General features: G+C 29.0%; 1 protein-coding gene across 5 annotated transcripts in view; it reads left to right on the top strand.

Moving 5' to 3' along the window:
• dia (diaphanous related formin 1) overlaps positions 1 to 24,571 on the top strand; it is a 60,898-nt gene extending 36,327 nt beyond the window's left edge. For all 5 annotated transcript variants that reach the window (XM_076506435.1, XM_076506436.1, XM_076506437.1 and 2 more), the window contains 11 exons: positions 1,098 to 1,212; positions 2,345 to 2,434; positions 3,811 to 4,007; positions 6,311 to 6,397; positions 6,684 to 6,836; positions 8,545 to 8,674; positions 12,480 to 12,601; positions 15,289 to 15,453; positions 17,373 to 17,508; positions 18,383 to 18,484; positions 20,821 to 24,571. In XM_076506435.1, coding sequence (XP_076362550.1) covers positions 1,098 to 1,212; positions 2,345 to 2,434; positions 3,811 to 4,007; positions 6,311 to 6,397; positions 6,684 to 6,836; positions 8,545 to 8,674; positions 12,480 to 12,601; positions 15,289 to 15,453; positions 17,373 to 17,508; positions 18,383 to 18,484; positions 20,821 to 20,909 — 1,386 coding nt within the window. In that variant the 3' untranslated portion in view covers positions 20,910 to 24,571. The remainder of the gene's footprint in view (positions 1 to 1,097; positions 1,213 to 2,344; positions 2,435 to 3,810; positions 4,008 to 6,310; positions 6,398 to 6,683; positions 6,837 to 8,544; positions 8,675 to 12,479; positions 12,602 to 15,288; positions 15,454 to 17,372; positions 17,509 to 18,382; positions 18,485 to 20,820) is intronic.
• Positions 24,572 to 24,862: the final 291 nt, after the last annotated feature.

The raw sequence follows: 24,862 nt of genomic DNA, 5'->3' as shown, positions 1-24,862 counted from the left end.
TTATGCAATGTTTTAATCACCTTTCGAAAAAGTCACTATAAGAAATAGTGACTGAAATTTGTAAAGTCCTCATTAAAGTTTGGAAGAAACACCTTCTAAGGAATTTTGGTTTTGATTCTGAAGTATTACTTTAAATATCCTCATTGATGTCTGGAAGAAACACCTACTAAGGAATTTTGGTTTTGATTCTGAAGTATTACTTTAAATATCAGTTGGAATATTTTCAAAAAATTACTAATGAGTAAGAGCAACTGGTATTTTCTTAGAATTAACTCAAATAGGTGATAAATATGTTAATAACAAATTAATTTTTATTTGAGAACATTTGATCATTCCAGTGACATTGGTTTATGTCATAAAATATACAGGTAAAGCAGTAACTATTATATTTATTCTAACATAAAATTGTCTTAATTTTAGATTTGTGTATACATTTTTTACAAATTTTTAATTTTGCAAAGTTTTCTCTTAAAGTTTTATGCTATTTTTATAATGTTTACAAAATTTTTACTAAATAAACATAAATCAAAGTCAAAATTTATCATAGTATTGTTAAGTTATTATCATTAAATTGCAAGACTTTTTTAGTTTCTTGTGATTAATAAATAGCTCTTTTGATCTAAAAATGTATATTTTGTGTAAGTTTGATTTTTATATTACTAAATCCAATTTAAATCTTAGAAATTTTGAAACTTAAGTAATTCCTCTTTGGTTTAAAGTGGTCAACTTTTATCTTCTTAATCCTCCCATTAGAAACACTGAAACTCAAATAATTCCTGTTAAATTATAAATGGTCAACTTTGTCGTCTTATACCTTTCATTAGAAACATTAATATTAACCAATTCCTTTTCAATTTTCAATGGTCATTTTTATTTTCTTGTTAAACTTAAATAATTCCTCTTCAGTATGGAATTGTTACTTTTGTTTTCTCATGCCTTCCGTGAAAAACGCTAAAACTCGAATAATTCCTGCTCACTTGTGCACAGCATAAGTTTATCTTATGCCTCCTGTTAGAAACATTTAAGCTATATAATCCTGTTTAATTTTAAATGAGTATTCTTGTTTAATATACCTTCCAATTTCAAATCACAATTAGATCCAGCCTCAGAAACTCTCAGAAAAATCCTTTTGGGTCAAAGTCGATGAAGAAACCTTAGCAGATGAAGATGTGTTAGATAGTCTTACATTAAAGTTTTCCTCTGCTCCACCAGGTATGTCTTATTATTTAACATATTTAAAGAATATTTGAACTATGAACCTTATCCTTTGAATTTATCAGGTTAAAATATGTACAATTGTATCAAAAATTTTATATAACTTTTGCTTAATATTATAAAAACATTAGAATTTTGTTTTGTGTTAATTTTATAAGTAGCTTTGTTAGTTATTTTGCTTTGTTATGGAGCAGTGTAAATACATCATTTTGTGATAATTTGTCCTCTGAGTTTTACACATTGTGTATGCTAGAGCTCTTCAAACTTAATTTTTCATACACCTAATTTACAGTATGTATTTTTCACTGACTTGTCAAAAATATCTGAACCTAAAGCATTAAGTATAGTTAGTATTTGCTCAAAAACTACATTCGTTTGGTAAGTAACATTTTTATTTGAATTTCTGAAGGCCAAAGAAGTCACAATTTTCAAAATTTATCATGCAGCAAATTAATTCCTGCTTGTTACAAAAAATTATTGACATGAAAACTTGGTAGTGTATATAAGCCTTCATTGAGGTGCCAAACTTATGAAATGCAAATTAATAATTATCTGACTAGCAGGGTTAAAGTCAAAATTTATTGGGCAAGTCTTATTTCTCCTACAATAAAAATCTTCTATATTTGTACCAGACAAAATTATTAGTGTTTTCAAAAATTAAGGGCAGTCATATTTAAGGAAAATATTGCTGCTAACATAATATACCAAATTAATGGTGTTGAAATGTTTGAAATTATAATTCAGTTAATATTAAATTATTAAATCTCTGAAGTTATTAATATACAGTATAATTTGGTTTTAATTATAATGATGATAAATTCTGTAATCAGTACTCAAAGCTTGCAAAACCATTAGTTTTTTTTGAGAGATAATATGAATTTTTTTTATTAATTTAGCTAAATAGTTGTGGCTTTATGCCCAGATTCTTAGATATTTTGTCTAAATTTTTTTATTTATTTCCATTGTTCTTATTTCCAACAGATACTGATTTTTAGTTCAAAAAAGACTTAAGTTATTCTTTTAAATTGATAAGATAAATTTTGGAAACAAAAATTAGCACTTGTAGCTCACATTAAACAAGTCTCCAGTTTTGAAACAAATTGTTTATTTAATATTTTTTTTCTTGTAGCAAAGAAACCTAAGCAGCAAACAGAAGAAAAATCAGTAAAAAAGGCTAAAGAATTGAAAGTTCTTGACAGTAAATCTGCCCAAAATCTAAGTATGTGTCATTCTTTTAATACTTTCTTTTCTGGCTTTTTCAACACTTGTCTTATGCCTACCAAAATTAAAATCTGTGAATATTAATCTAAATAATGGTGGATGTGCTCATCTGTTTCATTACACCAGTTTCCTCACTAAAGAGAAATACTCAAGTTTCCTTTGTCAGTATTAACTCTACAGTGCATATTTTCTAAAGGTGTTTGCATACAGGACATAGAATTCATAAAATGAGATGTTAAATGGTTTACACTAAACCAATGAAGGAGGGCTTTTGGATAAAAGTGTTAGTTACAATTTATCCCTATGAGCTGAACAACCAAGTTAAAAACAAAGGTAGTATTTCTTAGTGTTGATAATGTTTAAATAATCTACATTTTTCTCATTTGCTGGCACACTGGTCATAAAGTTATAGGTGCAAACCTAAAACAAATAGGACTTTATTACAAAACTTCCTGTATGATTATCAATCAAAAAGCATTTGAGATTTGTGCATTACCTTGCAAGGAGTATCAGTTACTAAACCTGTCAATTAAACATGAATACAGGTGTCATTACGTTTCAATAATGTAAAGTAACTCTTATTTGTTATTACTTAAACCTAAAGCAGTGCTAATAAGATCTGGCACTAAATGTTTATTTATCCTTTGATCTTTTTATTATTTCTCCAATCTTAAGATATTTTAAAATATTTTGTACATTAATTCATCATTTTTATTTAAATAAAGAATTTATTTAATTTAGCCCACTAGTGGCTCAAATATAAGTCTGAGGGTCCACACTGCTAAAAAGCAGGTTTTGGTATCCATGGTGGGCATGGCACAGAAAGCCCATTATGTAGCTTTGTGCTTAAAAGCAATCAAATTATATAAATTAAGAGACATTCGTTTTGGTAGAATAAAACTGAAACTTGATTAGATATTTTTAAGTGGATTGGATTGTTAACACTTAAAAAAATAGTTGGAAAAAGGTTTGCAAATAAACATTACATCAGTTAGTCATCCTTAAATTATTCCTTGTACAATACTTATTGAATGTAAACATACTGACTACATAATGTAGTTTTAGCTGTATTTTGTAGTTTAAAAAAATTGCCAAAATAATAGTCAAAAGCAAAATCTTGGATTACTTTGAAATGATGACATTTTCTAAGGACATATATTTAGCTGCTTCATGTACAAACCAACAGACAAGTTCTGTACTTAAAGGTTTGCTATCCTTGACAGCTCACTACCCAAAAAATAAATATATTAAGTGCAAGCCCTTTGTTTTGTTTTTTTACTGCATTGTATTAGGATTCAATGACAAAGTAATTATATAAAAATGACTGGCTTGATACAGGGTAGAAAGTTCAGATAGTTCTACATAATGTTTCAGTGATCTTGCTGGGTTCAGTAAAGATGTCTTCACAAGAAATGAAAGACATGATTCTTTGCATTAATGAAGACTACTTGACGGATGCCATGTTGCAACAGCTCATCCGTTACATGCCTGAGCCAGATCAGTTAAAGAAACTTGATGATTTTAAAAATCAGTATGATGATTTAGCAGAAGCTGAACAGTTTGCTATCACTGTAAGTTTTGTGTTTCTTTCTTCATGTTTTTTTATTTGACAAAGGGCAGAACAAAAATAAATCATTTATCTTAATCTGTTTTATAAAATGTGAATAATCTGTTTGAGAACACATTTAATGCTGCACACATAACTACAAACACTAGAAATCTACAGTTTTTCATTATTTGGAATGCTTTTCTGCAAGTGTTTTTATCACTACATCTCTGTGACTGTTGCTTTGTATAAATGATTTTTGTGTTTTTTAATGTCTCTGAGTATGTTTTTTGGTGGTTGAACAGAGGGTAAGTGAATAGTAAGAAGTTCCTTTTTTTTTGTATATGCCAAGTAGACTCTTCTATTTTCCATATAATAATTTTTTTTCTCAGGGTTTATAAATGAAACAGTTATAAAACAAAGTTCTGGAAAAACAGTTGTAGAGGGGATCCTAGTGATGACTGTACAAATATAGTGTTAGAATCATAACTGTATTTTGCAACACATAATTTTTCACTTGGATTACATAGGTGTCTAGAGCAATTTGTTTCCATCCATGTTTCATAATCTTGGACAGTTAACGAACATTGGAACTCTGAATGAATTCCACTTAGTGGTTCCAGAAATATTCTAAAGGGTCAAGGATTGAACTCTAAATAATCCTTTCCAAGATGTTAATGTTTTAAAAGTAGAAGAGGGTTGAATAAGCTTTATAGCAAAGTGTGTTATCATACTAGAACAGCACATTGGCCAGCTGATCAAGTTCCGTCATAACCAACTTAATGTGATATTTTACCTTTTAGTGTCTTTGTTTTGGTACTTCATTGGTAATTCTGATGTGCAGAATATCTTCCATTTTACTCACCACAATCCTTTACAGTTGGCAAATAGTGGTTGCACTTGAAATGTATTGTTGTCTGCCACAGTGTTGAATCATAAGGAGTTATTTAAAACAGCCAGTAAAGAGAGTAGAGATATCCACTTATGCTTAAAACATGCTGACTCTGTATGTGCATCTCAGTGCTGGTTAACCATTTCATGATTCTCCTATGTTTTAAGAAAAATAAGTTTAAAATCGAATTTTAAATAGTAATGTATATACACACATAATGTATCATAACTGAAATGTGATTGTGTTTTACAAAGTACTAATCCACTAAAACACAGTAAATACAGGCCAGTTTGTAAAAACTAAAAGTCAATTCTATATTCTTGGATATGGTAACAACAACTCAATCCCAAGATAAATGAATACAAAGGAACACCTTTATACCTATATTAATAAATATATCCAACACCTAAGCATGCTCTCTACATTCCGACACTCAATTACACACCTGCTTCAAACGTGGTCAGCTTCTGGTCAATAATCCTTTCTTTCTTTGTGAACCTGATGATGACCAAAGGAGGTCGAAACATTGTTTGCTACTCTATTAGTGCTTTCTCTATCCATACCAGCCATTTTTAAATATAGAAATGTATAATGTTATGACATTTTAGCTATTTAGATGAAACATTTGTGTCTTTGGTTTATAATATGTAATCATTCTGGAAATGAAAACAGCATAAATTATATTTACTTCCTATTTCTTTTATGGTGATTACAAGATCTGTCAAACATGTACAGAGATTCCCATTTCATAGTGAAATAACAGATAAAATAGATTTTTTTTTCTTAAAAACATTTCATAATTATCTAGAGTTTAAAGATTTCACGTGTGAGATGTTAAAATTTCTTATATGAAAAAGCATTTTTAATCTTAAAATGAAAATTATTCTGCATATTGCCTAGTTACATTCTTACAAGTAAATCTTTAATTAAAATATCTTAATACTTAATTTAAAAATCTGATATCCTATATATGAAAGCCTTATAATGTTAACTAATAACCTCTTATGGATACCTTCATGGTTACGAGCTGGGTGGATTCTACCAAACCTGTAATGAAATGGTTAATCTACATATGCACACAAAACAGATTACTTCCAAATTGAAAAATATGAATTTAAAAGTGCCTTGCTAATAAAGGTTTTTTTCTTATTCCTAAGTATCGTACCAAGATTTTATCATGCTGATAGATTTTAATCAAATATGTATAAGCCAGTTGTCTGTTCCTGTTTTTATTTGACACATTGTTATAAAGTTAGTGTTTGGTTAACAATGTTTACATAATTATTGCTTTGTATCTACTTTAATCACATTTTTAAGATGTTTTCAACAGAACTGGTATACATTATTTTTATACACCAAACATATTGTAAACCATTAATTTCTTGACTATTAATGTTTTTTTTGTACTTACAAGTGCATCTTTTTTTTCTTCATAGATGGGAAGTATTAAGAGATTAGTGCCAAGATTAAAATCTATGAGTTTCAAACTCAATTTTGCTGAAAAAGTTCAAGATATCAAACCAGTAAGGAATTTTTTTGTCTAACTTTATTTGTAAATGTCACAGTTTATGGATTAAAGTAATCAAACCTCTTTAACCTAAACTGTTACCACACAAGTTTCAGCACACAGCATATACTTTCATAGGTTTATTATCAAAGGAGGTGTTCCCATACACGTACTTTAAAATTAGTTCAAGTTCTAGAAAATTGTACACGTAATATGTTATTAATTTTTTTGAAATAACTGAATAATTTAAACCCGTTGTAACTTCATTACGTGTGTTTTTAATTATATGTTTCTTTCTAAAGGACATTGTAGCTGCCACAGCAGCTTGTGAAGAAGTCAAGAACAGTGAAAAGTTTTCATTAATTCTCAAGTTGATACTTCTTATTGGTAACATCATGAACTCAGGTTCCAAGAATGGACAGGCAATTGGTTTTGAAGTTAGTTTTCTACCAAAGGTAAATGTTTCAGAAATACTTAACATGTGTAATTTTGGATTTAGTTCAAAACAATAATAATAAGTGAAAACATACATCAGAAGTAGTAAACAAATTACGTTTTTTTTCTAAATTCCTAAGCATGTTAGTAGTGATTAAGAAAGCTGCTTCATTCCCATTTCTAAATTAGGATCAATAAGTAAGAAGGTGAAGTACTTTATTAAACTACAATGCACAAGATAGGTTTTTTTTTTTATACCTGTAACAGTATGGTAGATTATTAAGTCATTGAACATCAGTTCAAGTTTCAAAGGATATAGACTTAAAACTAGCTGGTCTTTCAAACTGTAAAGCTATGTAAAATGTATATAAATGTTATTTCTTAAAAGAACATAACCAAGGTACCTTTATCACAGTTGATCACATTAATGTTAAACACTGTTCATTTCTAGTGCAAGAACAAAACTGTAATTTATAGATACTCATTTGCCAATATGGAGAAGCAAAGATATATTAAAAAATAAACAAAAATCGGTTAATTTGATTTCACGTTTTATTTGAAACAACATGAAAAAATAACTACATCATGTGAACTCATTTTGCTTTCATGCAAAATGATGTTGGTAAAGTAAAAGCAGATACCTTGAGGTAAATTTTAATTTATTTGTGTGCTCTCAAAAGTTAAATTATTTTTGAATTAAAATAGTGGATGTCATTTTACTATTGTAGAGACTGCTAAATGAATCTAGCCCTATAAACACATTAGTGAATATTTTAATTCACTTAGTTGAATTTTTAGTTACAGCTCAGTATATACACTGTTATGTTTCTAGTATATTAAACATCAGAGAAAAACAAAAGATAGGAACAGCATTTAAATTTGTATTAAATACCATAAAACAAGGAGGAAAAAGAACAAAACATTTACATTTCCAGTGTTTGACTGTTAACCAATAAATGTGCATCTTTGAGTAGATCTTCAGTAGCCAAGATGGTCGATGCTAAAAAATTTATATGGGCTTTACATTATTCCATGTCACATGGAAAAGATAAACTGATTGGTTCACCCTCAAAGTCTTGTAAACATTAAATTACATAAGAGAGCTCTGTATGCAATTTATTTGTTTAAAATGTTTCACTTCTACTGAACTTAAAATTAAATCATTTTCTTGGGGCAGAGTGGCAAAAGTTCCTCCCTCTGTCTCTGACTAGGAGTTATGCTCCTATCAGGAATTTCTTGTTTGCCCCTATATGTTGGAGATGCTTCACCACTCTTAAATGTGCATTTGTGTTGAGGTTAGTCTTAGATTGAATAAATAAAGTTAACATTTGCTTTTTCTCACATCAGTTTAGATATTGATGTGTATATTTATTAATATTAATGTCATAATGCACTTTCCTTTCTTTTTTTTTCATTTGACATAAACACAGGACATGAACCATTCTGCTATATATGTAGTGTTCTTAAAAGTTGTCATTGAATTACAAGCACAAAAGAAATGATTAATTAGATAGAGGAACAAAAATAAAACATCATTATTGCAATACATTATAATCCTTTGTGTCACATGAAATTGTTAAATTGTGTTAATTTAACTGTTATCTGATATATTACAATCTGTGGACAGGTAGGCTTAAAAAAGTTTAATTCATTGATATTTGCATTACACAATGAAACTTGTCTGTTTTTTTTTTTAATTGATATTGCAAGTTTTTGAAATTTTTCTAGCTTAGTGGGACCAAAGCACAGGATCAGAAAACTACCTTGATGCAGTTTTTGGCAGATATTGTAGAAAAGAAACATCCAGATGCACTTAACTTTGGAGAGGAGCTACTGCATGTAACTCGAGCTGCAAGAGGTGTGCAAAGTTTCTCAATTAATATATACTTAAAGAATTTAGGAAAATTTGTGTACTTGGAATATTCAGGGAGACATGTTTGGTAGATTTATTTTCAAACAGAGCTTTCTAGTACTCTTTCAATTCTGAATAGAGATTTGAACTCCTTACAATATTTCAGTTTTGATATGCTCACCAACATGGCTGAATTTGCATTAATATTCAGACCATAAAGGAGTTACATCTGTACCACCATCCAAAATTTCACATTAAATTATAATATAAAAAGGTACAATACCCTCTGGAACATGAACACTTCTAGTATTTTATTTAAGAGAAACACAGTCCAACCAACCCCCTAAAGTTTGTATCTTCATGACCAAATGCTATTGAGAGTTGAGTTCTTTTGACAGCAAGATCTAATTTTTTTTAGGTTAACACATCAAGTTCTTAAACTCTGTCCACACAGGCTCAGTCAAATTGACCAATCACATGACGTTTTTGTTCTTGTATAGTCTTTATAGATTTAATACTACTAACTTTTGATATAGTTTGTATATCTCTACAAAATTTGACAGTCTTTCAGTTAACATTATAAAGCTTTCACATACAAAAAGTATTATTTAATGAAGTATTTTTATAAACTAAAAAAAACATTTGTCCTTGAATATATTGAGTATTTGTTGAATAGTCCGTGCTTGAAGTGTTTTTTGTTATAATGTTAAAAATACTTTTCTGCATCTCAAAAATCTAAAACTTAATTTGTGTAATCTCTAAAACCTCCTAAATACATTTCAGATATTTGTTTTTAATAAAACTTTATCATGCCTGTTATTTTCTCTACCCTAACTTTATACAAGGTTGGTCAATTTGACTGATCTTATAACCACCAAAAGAAATTGAAAATAAATGTAATTTACCCTTTATTTTTTTATAGAATTACTTCAAATGTAGCATGAACTACATTCTTTTATCCTAAGGAGATTGAAGTACATAACAATATACATCTGTTTGTAATTAAATTGTGTTGTTTTTTTGCTCTTTGAACCATGGATGACTACTTTTCAAGCCAGCATAAGTTATAAATCACTTGGGGAATGTGCAACTTATGTTATGCTATTGAATTACATTACCCACGAGCTGCTCACATTTTGGCGTCATGAAATATTTTTATTATATTATTTGCATTTATTTTGCCTAACCCAACTCCAACTAACCCAAAGACAACTCTGTTTTTACATTTTGATTCCTGTAAAATCCCAAGTTAAATTATAATTGAAAATTGACTATTTTTTGTTCAGAAGACATTTTTTTCAATACATCATTTAATAGGTGAAATCCTTGACTTTCTCTTGGTAATAGGTAACATATTAAACATAAGAGAAAATGTAACAAATCCTGAAAGAGATGGTATGGCAGGATAGGTCTCATTTTCTATTTGATAGTTGTACAACCAAAGAAAATTGAAGACACTAAAAATTATGGTTTGTCTGAGCAGTCACAATTTTATAGTAATATTTGTTTAATTTTGTACTTTTTCAAGGGGTGGTGATAAAGATACCTAGAGAAAGTGTTACATATATCACACTAAGAGAAATTTGTTTTTTTTAAATATTCCTTATAAAATTAATAACTTAGAATTCATATGTTATTAGAAGATTGATTATTAGCTAAGATTTTATACTATTCTAAATTGGTTTAATGTAAACAAAACGTTGCTTAATGAAACTTGGAATGTAAGACACCCTTGTGTCATGTGCAGTAAAAGATACTCTGCACAAGAGGGTTAATAGGTTCCTTTTGTTTTTATTCTAACTTGACTATCAGAAAAGTAACACACCTCTACAGCCCACCCAATTTCTTGAATGTGGTCTCGTTGATTGAGAGACTGAATTAAGGTAAATAATGAAACACTGTGTATTACACTGAATTTGTATAAATAGATACTTTCATTTGCCTGTTACAATGCCTTGAAGCTATTTCTTGCATTGGAAGAATTTACTCAGTATATTTTGAGATAATAATCTAGTGTCTGCTTCTTTGAAATCCAAGTTTTTTTATATATGAAGAAAAAGTCGTATTAAATGATTCAACCCAATTATCCCTAAAATGTTAAGCATGAAGGATTTGTCTTATAGACCTGAAATATATTTACTGTTAGATTCCCATAAGTTATTATATATTTTTTGTTTTGTAAAAGCAGATAGGTGACAATATATGCTTAAATAATTGGTTGGTTTATTTATATGGTACATTAATAAAATCCGTATTATTTAACTGTTAGTCAAGCAAGTTATTTCGTACAGTTAAAAAAATAAATTTTGTTAATAGCATGTATGAGACTCCATATTTTTAATAAACATTTTGTTGGTTTGAAAAAATATGCAGATATACATAATACTTTGTTTGTCTCAGCTGCTGACATGGTAAAAAATTATTTAAAAACAAATAATCTGTATATATTAAAGTATTCTTTTAGGGGAAAAGGCTAAGTAAAAGAAGTGATACTGTTGTTTTCTGTTCTTTCTCTTTGTGTTGAAATTTGCGTACCTGTTGTGTAGTCTTTATAAATATGTATATATCCAAATACTACATGACCTAGAAGGTTGAAATGTTATTCTGTACTTTATTTTAATTAAAGTTTTAATGCCATTACCAGCTGTCTTGAATACATTTTTACTTCAAGTGGGTTTCTTGTCACCACAAATATATGAATACTGTATAAACTTAAATATTAAATAAAAGCTGCTTGTTAATTTATTACATATTCCAGTTTTTATGGCACAATTAAGTTTTGTATAGTTTTCAGTTTTGGGCATAATTCTCTTATAGAAATGCTCCCTATTTGCTTATAATTGTTTTTACATCATTTATACCACTGGTGAAAATTTTATATAATTTTTAGTACTAATTGTGCTTTGTTATGTTGGAAAACACCTGTTTTGTGTCCCTTTTTTTCTTATCCCCTAAAAACGTTTAATGTCTTCCAGTCAAATCACTCAGTTACTTAAGTACTTGTGAAATTCACTAAGACTGATGTCAATCCCGTATCTACTTAGTTGAGAACTACACCTGAAGAATGCCACTGTCATACTGGCACTTCTTTATAGGTACAATGACTGTTAATAAAATTTTAATTCCAGCTAGGATATGTGGAACAAAGTAAATAAATTTCTATGACATTGAAACCTATTTTGTATCTCATAAAAGCAATTCACTAAAAGTCATAATCATAAAAGTTTTTATTAGGTTTAAATATTTTTGAATGACCACTAAAACCTAGGGAATTGTCCATCAAACTACAGAAAATAAGTTAACTTTTGTCAAAAGTGTATTCCTAAAAGACTGAAAATGATTGCATTGTTTTATTAAACTTCTCAATTAGATATGTTTATTACAAGGATCACAGGGTAGAAAGTTGCTATCTAGTAGCACCGAAAGAAACTTTTATCATGAAACTGAAATCATTTCAATGAATGCCCAAACATCAGGCATTCATATCCTGTAAGAAAAAACAAATGGATATGTAAATGATTAAATAATGTAGTATATCTTTCTATAATTGCATATACGTAAATAAATAAAATTTAATTAAAATGTTGACTTTAGCCTAATTCTCATTTTCTTTAATTACTGTTACCTTGCTTTGTTACTAAATTTTCCTAACTTAGTAGATTAGTAGCTGTACTGAAATAATATACCAATAAAACATTCAATAACAGGTAAGTAAATAAAAATACTTATTTAAAAGGAATTTTGGTATAACCCTACATACAAACATTGCTGCAGTTGAAATATTTTTCGTTTTCATTTATTTATTAAACAGTTTCTCCAGAACAAATTCAGAAAAATCTAAGCCAAATGAAAAAATCCATTCAGCAGTTGGAAACAGATTTGAAGAATTTCCGTCCTCAGAGTGATAATGATAGGTTTGAAGAAGTTATGAGTGTATCCTTTGAAAATCTGATTTGCAACATGTTGCTGTACCCAAATTTATTATGATGTAGATGTAAGTCCTATATAGTTTGTTATATGTTATTTATCTCAGATGAGTTTCCGATTTACTGTTACGTAATACAGTTCCAAATAACCAGTGAATTTGAAGTTGAATTTTTAGAAATTAAATATCTATGTATTAAATTTATGATACTTGCAAACAAAATTGATACACACAATTTTCTTTCGTAACAAAAATATATAAATGATAATACAATTTATAATAGTTATTATAAATAATTATTTATATAGAAAATGTTACAAACTCACAAACAATATTCAGTCTTTTGTCTGGTTTGGAGCCAAATATTTTATCAATGGTTCTGGTCCACAAGGTGTAAATTACTATTCTGTTGATAGGCAGAGACACTTCACTTGACAAAATTGGCTCTCTCTATTCTTCACATGTGAGTTTTTTTAGCAGAAGTTAGGCAAGGGCCTCACAGAAATACTAACATTCAAAGTTAATTCTCTGGCAATCACTAGTATTTTACATACATTGTACATTGTTGATTCTTAGTCTCAAGAATCTTCTAGAGATTTGAGGAACAGGTGGGGCTTGCTCTATACAAATTTAACAATACACATCACATGCATCAAACTGGAACAAATGCTGATATTAAAATAAATGTGTAACAGTAAATCCATTACAAGCTGCTTGTTAATTTGTCTCACCTTTTATTTCTGACTTCACAAAATGCAAGTTAGCATAATAATGAAAGGTCTGACCAAGAATTAGTACCTTTCTGATGTAAATACTTTTATATATATTCTTGCCAAAATTCATATTAGTAATTAATTTCATTTGTTTTGGGAGATATTTATTACTGAATTGAAAAGCAAACATAATGCATTGAAGAGTCTGTAAGTAAATATGTGGGAACTATGTAAACTAGTAAGAGTAATAATTTCCAAAACTGCTTCAAAGTTCACCTGAAAAAAATTATATTAACTGAAGTTTGTATAAAGTTTTGGGTTCAACAAATGAGGCATCATTTAAACTATGATAAAAATGCATTGCATATGTTAAATCTCAAAATAATTTTTTATACATTTTTTACATATATTATCCCCAATATATGTATTGGGTCCATAACACATATTATTATATAATATATAATAGAGAAATCCCCGCTGATTTCTCCAAGCCCGTTCCCTTGGCTGTGGTTTCGCTAGATAGTAGATAGGGACAGTGGGAATCTCGTTAATCCATTCATGCGCGTCACTAATTAGATGATGAGGCATTTGGCTACCTTAAGAGAGTCATAGTTACTCTCATAGAGTCATAGTTTAAACACACATGTTTACTGTGTGTGTAAACCATAATTTTTTTTAAGTCAAAACAAAATGCACTAAAACAAAATATGCTGCATTTTTAAAAAAGATCCCATGGTATAAGTTACCACATGGGATTATAAAATGTATCCTAGGTTTTGTAGGTGACTGAAGAAGTAAGACACACATTGTGGTGGGGATACACCATCTATCAGTCTTAATCTCCAATTCACTAGTCTCAAATGAGAAGATTAGAAATTAGGAGAGCAAGATTTGGGTGCTTAAGCCCACAACATTCCACATCTATATCACTTTTCACTGCCTGCAGACAGTGGTGGGAAGGTGAATGCTCTCTCAATTTGAAATAAGAAAAAGATAAAGATAAAAATAAGGAAAAAAAGTACTACCATTTGGGAATAAATAAGATTAAACTTACCCTTTGAAGTTATCATTCCTCTCCCCAATATGGTAGAGGTGCTAATGAACACGTGTGTTACTGTGAGTAATTTTAATGTATCAAGTTCACCATTTTTGTTTCTTGTTAACCTATCGTGTTGAATTTATAAAAGCGTGTTCACGATTTTTAATGTACATTATTTATTTTTATATTTCTCTGATGTTATACATGGAGGTAGACTAAATGAACATTTGAGAGTTGAACTTTTGGGTGACAAGTTGCATTATCTAGGAAAAGTAGAATATTCCTATTTTATTGTTCCATTCTTTTGTTTAATTTGTTCAAATATTCTTCAAGTACAGCACTTGTCATCCATGCTTTATTATTCACTTTCCATTCCACAGGAAGTTGATTCTTTAAATTTTTGAAACAGTGTGAATTTTTCACTTTTACCTATTATCCATGGTTTCTCTAGTTTTTCATCAGCAAATGTGACCAAAAATACAGTCAGTCGTTCTTTCAAATAGCGATCTCTGGAATAATGATGGCAAAAAAAAGAACAGAATATATTTAACCAATACTTACTCTTAACAAAATGTCTGAGAATTTATTAATATTTAATCAAATACATTTTCTGCCTTACTCAGGTTCTAATCCTACTTGATAGATGGAGTAAGTAAAAGATAGTTTTCTGTCTGCTTTATGCAGGTTCTGCCATATAGAGGGCCTTTTTATAAGAGAAATTTTAAGATAATGCTGCAAAATTTTGTTATTTCTGGCTTGTACAAGTTTCTGCCCTGTACAGTTTCCAGCTTAGACAGGTTTTACTGTGTATGGTTATTTTGTAACTTTAGTATCTGACTGTTATAACTCCCACAAACTGTCAGTCATCATTACAGAATTGTTACAGTAATGAAAATATAATCATTGTTGGAGTTCCTTGTTTTTACCTTGATTTTTATATCAGAGTTTTTTAACAGAATCTTCCAAACAATATGAACTCTTAGATAGTATGTATAATAAAATGGGGAAATTGTATGAAGACATAGCAGAATACTTTGCATTTGATCCCAAAAAATACACATTAGATGAATTCTTTGGTGACATCAAAGCATTTAAAGAGAGCTTTCAGGTAAGATTAGTATATTATTTGCTTTATATTCAAATGTTTAATTTTACATTATTTGGTACTTTTCTTTGTAGTAGTGTATTGTTGTTGTTTTATTATCCAGTCGTACTTTAAATGTTTAATTTCTTACATTATCTTTTTTTTCTACTTTTTTTAGTACCACAATGTTTTATGCAAGAATTATAAATGAAGTTTGTCAAATGCATATTTGAATTTTGTATGAAAGTAATCATATTTTTGAGATTTTATGAATTATTTCAGTTTTTTACTATATCATGATTTCAAATAGAGCATTTAAAATTAGTAAATGGCATTTGTTCCTAATAGGGCTGCGACGATTACGGACTTTTGTAACCGGTTAATCTTTGCCTCGTAACCAAACCATAACCGGTTAATCGTGTAATCGTCACAGCCCTAGGAATTTGCGCGTGACGGCCGCACCGAACGTTAACAAAAACTCTAAAGGCTTTCAACAACAACAACAACGAAAATTCAACCAAACAAAAAGGTAAGCAGTTCTTAAAATCGCGATAGGCAAACATACCAATGTCAAGGTCAAATAATGGAATATTTACACGCAAATGTCGATAATCGTATTGTTTTCCCTCATTTATTTTTCTCGGAAAAAAATCTTAGATTAACCGGTTTGGAAATCCGTAACTGGTTAAGAACAGTAACCAAATCGTAACCGGTTAATCGTGTAATCGTCACAGCCCTAGTTCCTAAACTGCTTCTGAAAAGAAAACTGAAATATTGAATATATCTAAACATGCACTTTTACAAGTACTTGATTTTTTTTTAAAGAATTGTACATTTAGATTGTATTAACTTGTTCAAGGTAGTGATTTTTATGAAAGTTTATGAATATCAGATGTTCAGTGGTTACTTTTTGTATGAGGGCTCATAAATTGTAACATTACCATAAAGTACAATCATTTCTAAGCTATAGTTTTAACAAAAACAAGTACAAATGCAAGTAGAAGAAAATTTAGTTTCTTATCATCAAATTATTTACTTTTTGTTTTGACATCTTCTAATAAATGAGTTTGACTTAACTATAGTCATTACTGGTTATATTATATGTTATGTTATAGCTGTGCAGAAGTTGTTACGAATTAAACACATTTTGGACTCTACTAAAAGTAATGTTTTTATGAAGTAGAGGTTTCCCATGGAACATTTGTAAAACTTAGATTTATCGGAAACTATTCACTCGTGATATTGTTCTTTAACAAGAAGTACAGCCAGGTATCTTTAACAGTGTTGAAATGTTTTGGCAATTTTTACTGTACATTCCTAGTTTTGTAGCATTGGTATAAGTTATGATCTTGAAACACAGCTGAAAAGAAGTTGTACTTCACAACAAGATGGTTGTTCACAAATAATAATTATTGAAACCAGTTTCTGTATTAGAAATCTGAAGAAATGAGTTATATATGTAATTATATTTATGTCCATGTTAAAAACTGTGAATAAATACTTTTTTGTGTAAATGATTTATATCACTATCTGAAATTGTGGTATAAACTTTGTAGATCTGATATTGATCAGGTTGTTTAATAATGAGTTACTTATGAAAAAAGAAACTAAAACTTACTATTTTCTGAGCACTGATTTTCTCCAATACTTTTTGACAGTTTCATAACATTGTTAGTGATTTTTATATATATCTTACGCTTATCAAACCTACTGTAAGATTACAGAAGTTCTCAACATATAAATACTTAATTCTACTTCCCTTTTGTTTTGGTATAGATATATTTCCTTTGAATCCAAGAATATTAGCCTATAATGGTGCATACACTGAGGGATTTTAACATTATAGTCAATATTAACCTTCTTAATGTCATTCATACAATAAAATGAAAACTGAGATCAGGGTAAAAGGAAGATATCGTAATAAGTTTTTGTGAATTCCAAAGGAAGCACACAAAGAAAATGTCAAGATCAGAGAAGTGGAAGAAAAAATCAGGAGGGCCAAGGAAGCTAAAGAGAAAGCTGATAAAGAAAAACAAGAACGACAGGAAATGAAACGCCAATTGATTGACATTAGTTCAGGTATATTACTTTCTTTTTTTAACTTTCTCCTCTCATTACAAGTGAATTGTTAACATAAATGAGTTAGTTTCATGTAATATATAATGTAGGAAAGAGGGCTTACATTTGTGATTTTTAGCACATGATATTGAGTTTTCATATTCTGTAAGTTAGTGCATGTGATTTATGATGTTTAGTGGCTAAGAAAAATGTTTCTCTGAAATTTTAACATTAGCTAAGGGAAAGCATCTGGAATATTATTAGTTCATGTACATGGCATCTAGGTTGTAGAAACACTATATATTGATACTTTGTGTGATTACAATAAGATTGATTATATCCATCTTTTCTGATCCTCTACACATTTCAGGTATGAAGAGTGTAATAACATTTAAACTGCAAACTGTGTTCCATGCTGCTACTAACAGGGTCTTTCACTAATACCAGATCACTTTTTCTAACATGAGCATTGATATCACGTAAGTGCCTAGTAGAAACAACAGTTTTTCAACTGAAGTATGGGTTGCAAACCCAATCTACCTGATGAGTTCTTGTACTGAGTAAAAATCTCAATAGTTCCAGTAAACAACAAAGTGTGAGGCTAACATACTGCAATATTCCTCTTATTGGAAAACCTGTATGGGACCAGTATTTAAAAAAAAAAAAGAGAGAGAGAGAGAGAGTAAAAGTTGTTGTTTTGTGATGTAATATTACACAAAATACTAATCTGTATACTTTAAATATTGTTATTTGTTATGTTAATCCCAGTTTGCCCCTGAAGAAAAAAAAAAGGTCCACCTTTCAAAAGCACTCAGGTTATAAGGTTTTTATTTCATATAACAACTATTTTAACTACATGGATCAGTAGACCAGTTTGACTTTATGTATTGTGTAGGAGAAGACCAAGAAGGTGTAATGGACAATTTGCTTGAAGCGCTTAAGACAGGATCAGCTTTCTCTCACAAGCCCAGGAAAAGAGTACCGCGAGCTGCAGGAGGTAAGTTTAACAAGATATTAATTTCTTAAGTTAAAAATTTACATTACAGTAGGTATCAAGATTAGAAAATGTTTGTGAAACAATTAACATTATTAGAGACTGCTGATATTTAAAAAAATGAAATATTTATCAAAATATGTACTCATAAATACTATACAGCATTTGTAAAAAAGTAATATATTTTATTTTTGTAAAAAGAAATATCTTGTAACTACTGACAAATATTAGCTTCATCTAAGCTTTTCTTAAGACTGGAAATTCTGGTTTTTCAGTGTCTTTATTAATTTTATTTTTAATATAGAGTGGAATAATGTTATATGAGGCCATATTCAGCAGTAATGTGTGAATAAGATTGATTGATACACATTAAATATTTAACAGTTCTCAAATTCAAATTTAATATCTAGCATGTAAAAATTGATAGTTCTAACATATTTAATAAGAAAATACACTTGTGTATTTCTAGGATAATAAAATATTTTTAAATTTCTTTGTGATATGTATATGCAACTTGCATTTAAAAAATTGATTAAAGTTGAGATCCATCATCTTTTGAAACATTAAATATGATAATTGCATAAAGCTTTTTATTATCTGGATTTTGGAAATATGTCAACATAATGCACCCACATTTACTCTCTAAAATCTTATTGAATAAATTATCACTAATAGAATTTATCATCAGTAACTACACTGATGAAAAGTGTACTTGAGTATACTGCATTTACGCAAGTCTTGTCTCTTTCAAATCTCTCTCCTTATTCTTGGCAAGGTTGTTAGGGTGTTCAACTTGCAATCTGAGGGTCACAGTTTGAATCCTCATCCCATCAACAATTTCACCCTTCCAGTCATGGGAGTTTTATAATGTGACATTTTTAAAAGAATAGCTCAAGAGTTTATTGGTGGGTGTTGATAACTATCTGCTTTCCTTCTAGTCTTTCACTGCTAAATTAAGGACACCTAGCACAAATAGCTCTTGTGCAGCTGTGTGTAAAATTCTAAAACAAACAAGTACTTATTCTTTCACTTGTTCTTTGAGGCCTGCTTGTGCAAGATGCTTAGTCTTAGGTATTGTTATGGTTAGTAGCCTACGTAATTATCTAAGTCTGATTATTACTTAATAACAAAAACATTTCTAACAGTGGTACAACTATTAATTATGAAAAGAGACGTACCATCTGTATCTTTCGTTATAATAAGATTACAAACTGCCCATCAAGATCTAAAAAGGCATCTATTTAACTTTGAAATAGTAGCTTAGATCTTATTAACATCATCTGAAAATTAATAGATATGCATGTTTGTTTGCCCCCTTTTTTGAGAAAATTTTCCTTAATATTGCCATTTACAATCTGCAAAGCTTAACAAACTAGTTTTATTGCACTATTGTGGAAATTAGTGTAAAAAAGCTTAGGTAAATGATTTAACAAACAAAAGCCTATCTTGACAGATTACAAATGGCCATGATGATATAGTTGTGTGTGTATTGGGTGTCACGGAAGGATGGATGTTAAAAATATTGGTGCTGAAAATAAATAAATGAAGAAAAATACAAGTATCGAGTATTGTTGATTTATTGTGGATTTTTTATGTAATGTGCAATTGTGAAACAGGTGTTAACATTTAACAGAGCAGTGAAATGTTTATACAGGAAATTATCATATCTTCTATATTAAATATGATGTACATTAATTTAGAAGTGGCATTTCTTTACTCACTATAAATATCTTCCTTAAGTGCAATACTTGTATGATACAAACTTCATAATGGCTCAGTTCTTTTAGTACTCAAACATGAACCATTTTATTGATTTTGATTAGTTTTTTAAGAGTAAGATAATCAAACTGTATATGGAAGGAATATATCAGCTCATATTAATATTTTATTATCAAATAGGTGTTAGCATCTTTGAATTGAAATGTGTTGCAAATCAAAATGAGATTATAGATTGAATTTATAAAATTCATAGCAAATTATTAACTGTCAGTCATTTAAAGTGAAGCTAGGGTTAATCATTTTGAAGTTGAGTCAGATATTTAAAAAATATTTATTAAAATTTTGTTTTGTTACAAAAGAGGTAACATTTTATGATAGAGATTTTAGTTGTTTGGCTATTAGTGGATTATAAGTCTTAAACTCTCAGGAATAGAACAAATTAAGAAAAGAAAAATTTAATGTTTTTTAAGCATTAAGTGTTACTGAATAATTTCTATAAATTTAAACTATTTTATCCATTAGTTTAAAATACACAATCAAAATTTCATTTCTCTGTACAACAGGAAACAGGAACAATTTCTATAATTATAGGCATTATAGTAAATACTTGTTTGTTGCAGCTGAAAGAAGAGCCCAACTAAATCGTAATCGTTCACGAACTGCAATTAATGCCCAAGATGATCGTGACCTTGACAGCAGAGAAAGGTAGTATAGTGCAAGGTTTTAAATAGAGCTATAAATATGTACTTCACGACAAGGCCTCATATTAAGAAGAGTGCAATATATATGACATACATAAGATCTATAACTTTTCTTTTTTGAGTTGAAAGTACTGTGTCAAGCACAGCTTCACATCCCAGTCATCTTCTGGTATCAACAAACATGTTAACTGCCACCTGTCTGGTTTTATTTTTACATGTGCATAAGTGCTCAAACACATGGAAGGGACTTTTCTATAGTTAAGTAAATGTGTGAAATAACTGAAAAACTGGTTCTTCAACATTAAAATACATTCAGAAGTTATTTGTGATTTTGATAATATGCAAAACAGAAGAAAATTTGTGAAAATCATTATAAAGAGTGGTGTTGGTTGAACAAAGCTCACTTTACAATAAAATATTGATATGCAATTACTTTCAGTTTAATAGATGAAATTTAGTAAAGGAGATGCTGTTCTTCACTCTATGTAGCCTCCATAGCAAGTGCTATTGAGATATTTAACATTTATAGAAAGCAAGTAAGTTTGAAAATAGTTATATACATTTTCAATCATGTTAAAATGAGTGTCTTCCACTACACCTAGGAATGGCTTGCTTAAAGGTAAAGTAGAAAACCATACTTGTACTGCTTCTATTAATCATTGAAAATAGTTTTAAGAAAAAAGCTATAAGTGCTATTCTTTTGAAATTGACCAGTATATCTTTGAAACTGTGAAACACTACATCAAATTGTATTAAAAACTAAAGACAAAGCTTTCATTAAAGACAAGATAAATTAATCACATTGTTTCTGACGTCACTAATAGTTTCTTTGAGTCGTGAATATTTTATATGGCATTTATCCAAACTGTCTGCAGTAAGCAATTCTGTGACCAGGAAAAATATTTAATAAAATGATATAAAATTACTCGTTGGGGTAGTTGAACAAAAATTTGTGCAAAGTACAATTTTTGATTCAGGTTTAAATGTTTTTCTACACAAATTGAATTCATTAAAAGTGTGTTAAACCCTAGAATTTCAGGGTAGTACTTTTTGTAAAAACTTGCTATGGTTTGCATTAGGGTCTCCTGAATGAATGAATGAACTACTTTTGCAAATTTATTGAAAACTTGGAACACATTTTAATCTTTACATGGTTTATTTGTGTGTATAAAGTGTGTGTGTCTATGGTGACCTATTATATTATTCTTAGGTACTTGGAGTGTGTTTGCACTTTGGGAAATTAACCCTAGAATAAAATATATATACTTTCTTTCCATTTAATACAGGGTGATGCAAAAGCTGAATTTTGTATGATTTCTGTAAGTCATGTTTGTGGTTCATTCTCTCTCTCTCTCTCTCTCTCTCTCTCCTTTGTTACAATAATTGGTTTGGATATCATTAATCTGAAAAGAATGTACAGAAGTGATCATGTTGTAACATTGTATTATGTTATCAGTTGTGTACATTTTTGAACAGCTGTGTAAGAGCAGGCTGAAAAATAATCATGACTGTGTGTACAACTTTTCATCACCCTGTAATTTTATTTTTTTTTAATTATTATTTAACTTGGATATTTGTACATTGTGTAATATGAAATAGTAGTACTGGTGAAGTTTAGATTGGAGTTTACTTAAATAAACCATTATGGAAGGGGAGTGCCTTTTTTACATGTATTTCATACTGTAAAATATCTTAATGTATAAGAGTGCTGTTTTAGTAACAGTAAACTAAAACTGTAGTGTCCAAGTAAAAGGATTTATTTAAAAACTCTTCAGTATAAAGATTTTTAAAAAGTTTAAAAACGAGAAGTGTGTCTTAATGATACGTATCATTAGATACGTATATTCTGTAGAAATAAATTATTTTTACATTTATCCCAATTAATTTTGAATAAAACCATTTGAAATTCAAATCTTATTGAAGTAATGTTTTGCTACTTCAGTGTTCTTTTAACAATCTTACATCAAAACATCTTTTTTACATACCTGTGCTTTCATGGAAGGCATATTTGAGGAGTATAATGTACATGTAAAACTAATATTTTCCTCTTTCTCTTTATTTATTTGTTATGCTACATTTCAGTTCCAAATACATAATATCCACAACGAAATCCCTTAAAAATGCTTGTTTGTTCATCTTTGATGGATAGAGGAAATAGTAAAAGACAACTGAATGTTTAATGAGTCGCATGAAAATGTGTCATTAGGAAAAATACAACACAGAAAATTTTATAGAAATTCAACTTTGTATATCTTATTGTTCAAAAACGTTTAGTATTATCTTCAAAGTGATGATACATGATTATTAAAGCTGTAAACTGTAGAACTTGTGTTCATTTTAGATTCTGGTAGATTTATAAGAAATATAAAAGTAATATGCTTTCCTGCAAGGGATCTTATTTCACGTATAGTTTGCGTTCCTACATTTCGAAGTATGTTGAATTCAAATTATGTGATTTTCCTAAAAGGTTTATAACATAAGAAAATGCATGAAAATTTTTCTGTAATTTTGTTTATCTTACAAAATCTTTTATTAGGGTGAATTTTACTGCAAAATTTATAGATAAATAATAATTACATAAAATGTTGACTTATTCGTGATAAACTATTTCTTAAGTGCTTTGGTTTTAAAAGTAGTGTAAGAGAAGGCCTATATAAGAAAATTGTAGCAAAATATTTGTTAACTTTACATTTTTCTATGAAGGTATAATATGAGGTTGTATTTACCCTTACAACTAATAAGCTGCAATAGAAAAATATATTCAACATCTTAGTTGCCACAATATATATCTACTATTGATTTAAAAAAAAGTTCTGTTAAGTTATCTCCAAGGAGAACTAGAATATTTTGTATTTCTAACTTCTGTAACATATCAAATATTTCTTGAATATGCTGTTTGGGATACTATTGAATTTTTGTAACTGTTGAAACCAATGAAACACCTTTTCATTTTATTATCCAGGAATTTTAGTTCTATTCCCACTATTCATCTATGCACTAGCAGTTTTAGGTATATAAAATTTTACAGGCCCTTGGGTCATTGAGGGGTCACTGCTATCATGGCTCAGTTATATTAATGCTTTAATCATGCTAGCAACAATTTAATATTAACCCTTGGAGTACTACAAGGTAAATTATCCAAGAGATTTATTGGTAAGAAGTGCACTTACTCCTATGTTTAGAATTGTTTTACTCATCCAAAACCCAAACATACATATGCTATTACACTATCATTTTTTATTTAAAATAATATCTTGTTTCTCTTATGAGTTTCCTTTTCTTACACTGGTTTTTATTACAACTAGTGTCAGTTCTAATTGTATTTGTTAGTCTGTATTTTGCAGTTAGTATAGTAAAATGCTATATGTTGAATACATTCAGTTATCACTGCACAGAATAGTTGTAGTACTGTTTGATAGTCAGTCTTGTAGTAGAATATTACAAAAAAACAGTGTATGGGGTCTCAGAATCAAGCTTTACATGAGGTCACTGTGGGACAAATGCTACCACTACAGTTATGTTGCTCTCTACTGCAGATTCATATACTCATTATCTTATGAACTCTGGTGTTATTTTCTGTTGATTCTTAGAATTAGCCTCATTCTATCAATACATAAGGTGTAACAATGTAAATACTTCTAAAATAATATGAAATAAATGTTTGTAAAACAGTGTGTGTGTGTGTATATATATATATATATATGCATAAAGTCTGTTATTAAAAAAATTGAGTTCAGATTTAAACTTTCCACTAAGATTCTTTATTAACCAGATTCGTAATTGTAATCACATAACATTAAAGCAAACTATATTGGCTAGATAATTAAAAAATAATTCCAGTACTTCTTCAAACACAAGTAATGTTTTGCATTATTACATAAAGCTAGTATATGTATGTATTATTTAATTTTAAAAGTATAAGCCTAATACCCAACTTCTTTTGATTTTAAAGGGTTATTGT

Source organism: Tachypleus tridentatus, chromosome 6 (genome assembly GCF_004210375.1).
Source record: "Tachypleus tridentatus isolate NWPU-2018 chromosome 6, ASM421037v1, whole genome shotgun sequence".
Lineage (NCBI taxonomy): Eukaryota > Metazoa > Arthropoda > Merostomata > Xiphosura > Limulidae > Tachypleus > Tachypleus tridentatus.
The sequence above is the reverse complement of the archived record's forward strand: the minus strand, read 5'-3'. Positions and strand labels throughout refer to the sequence as shown.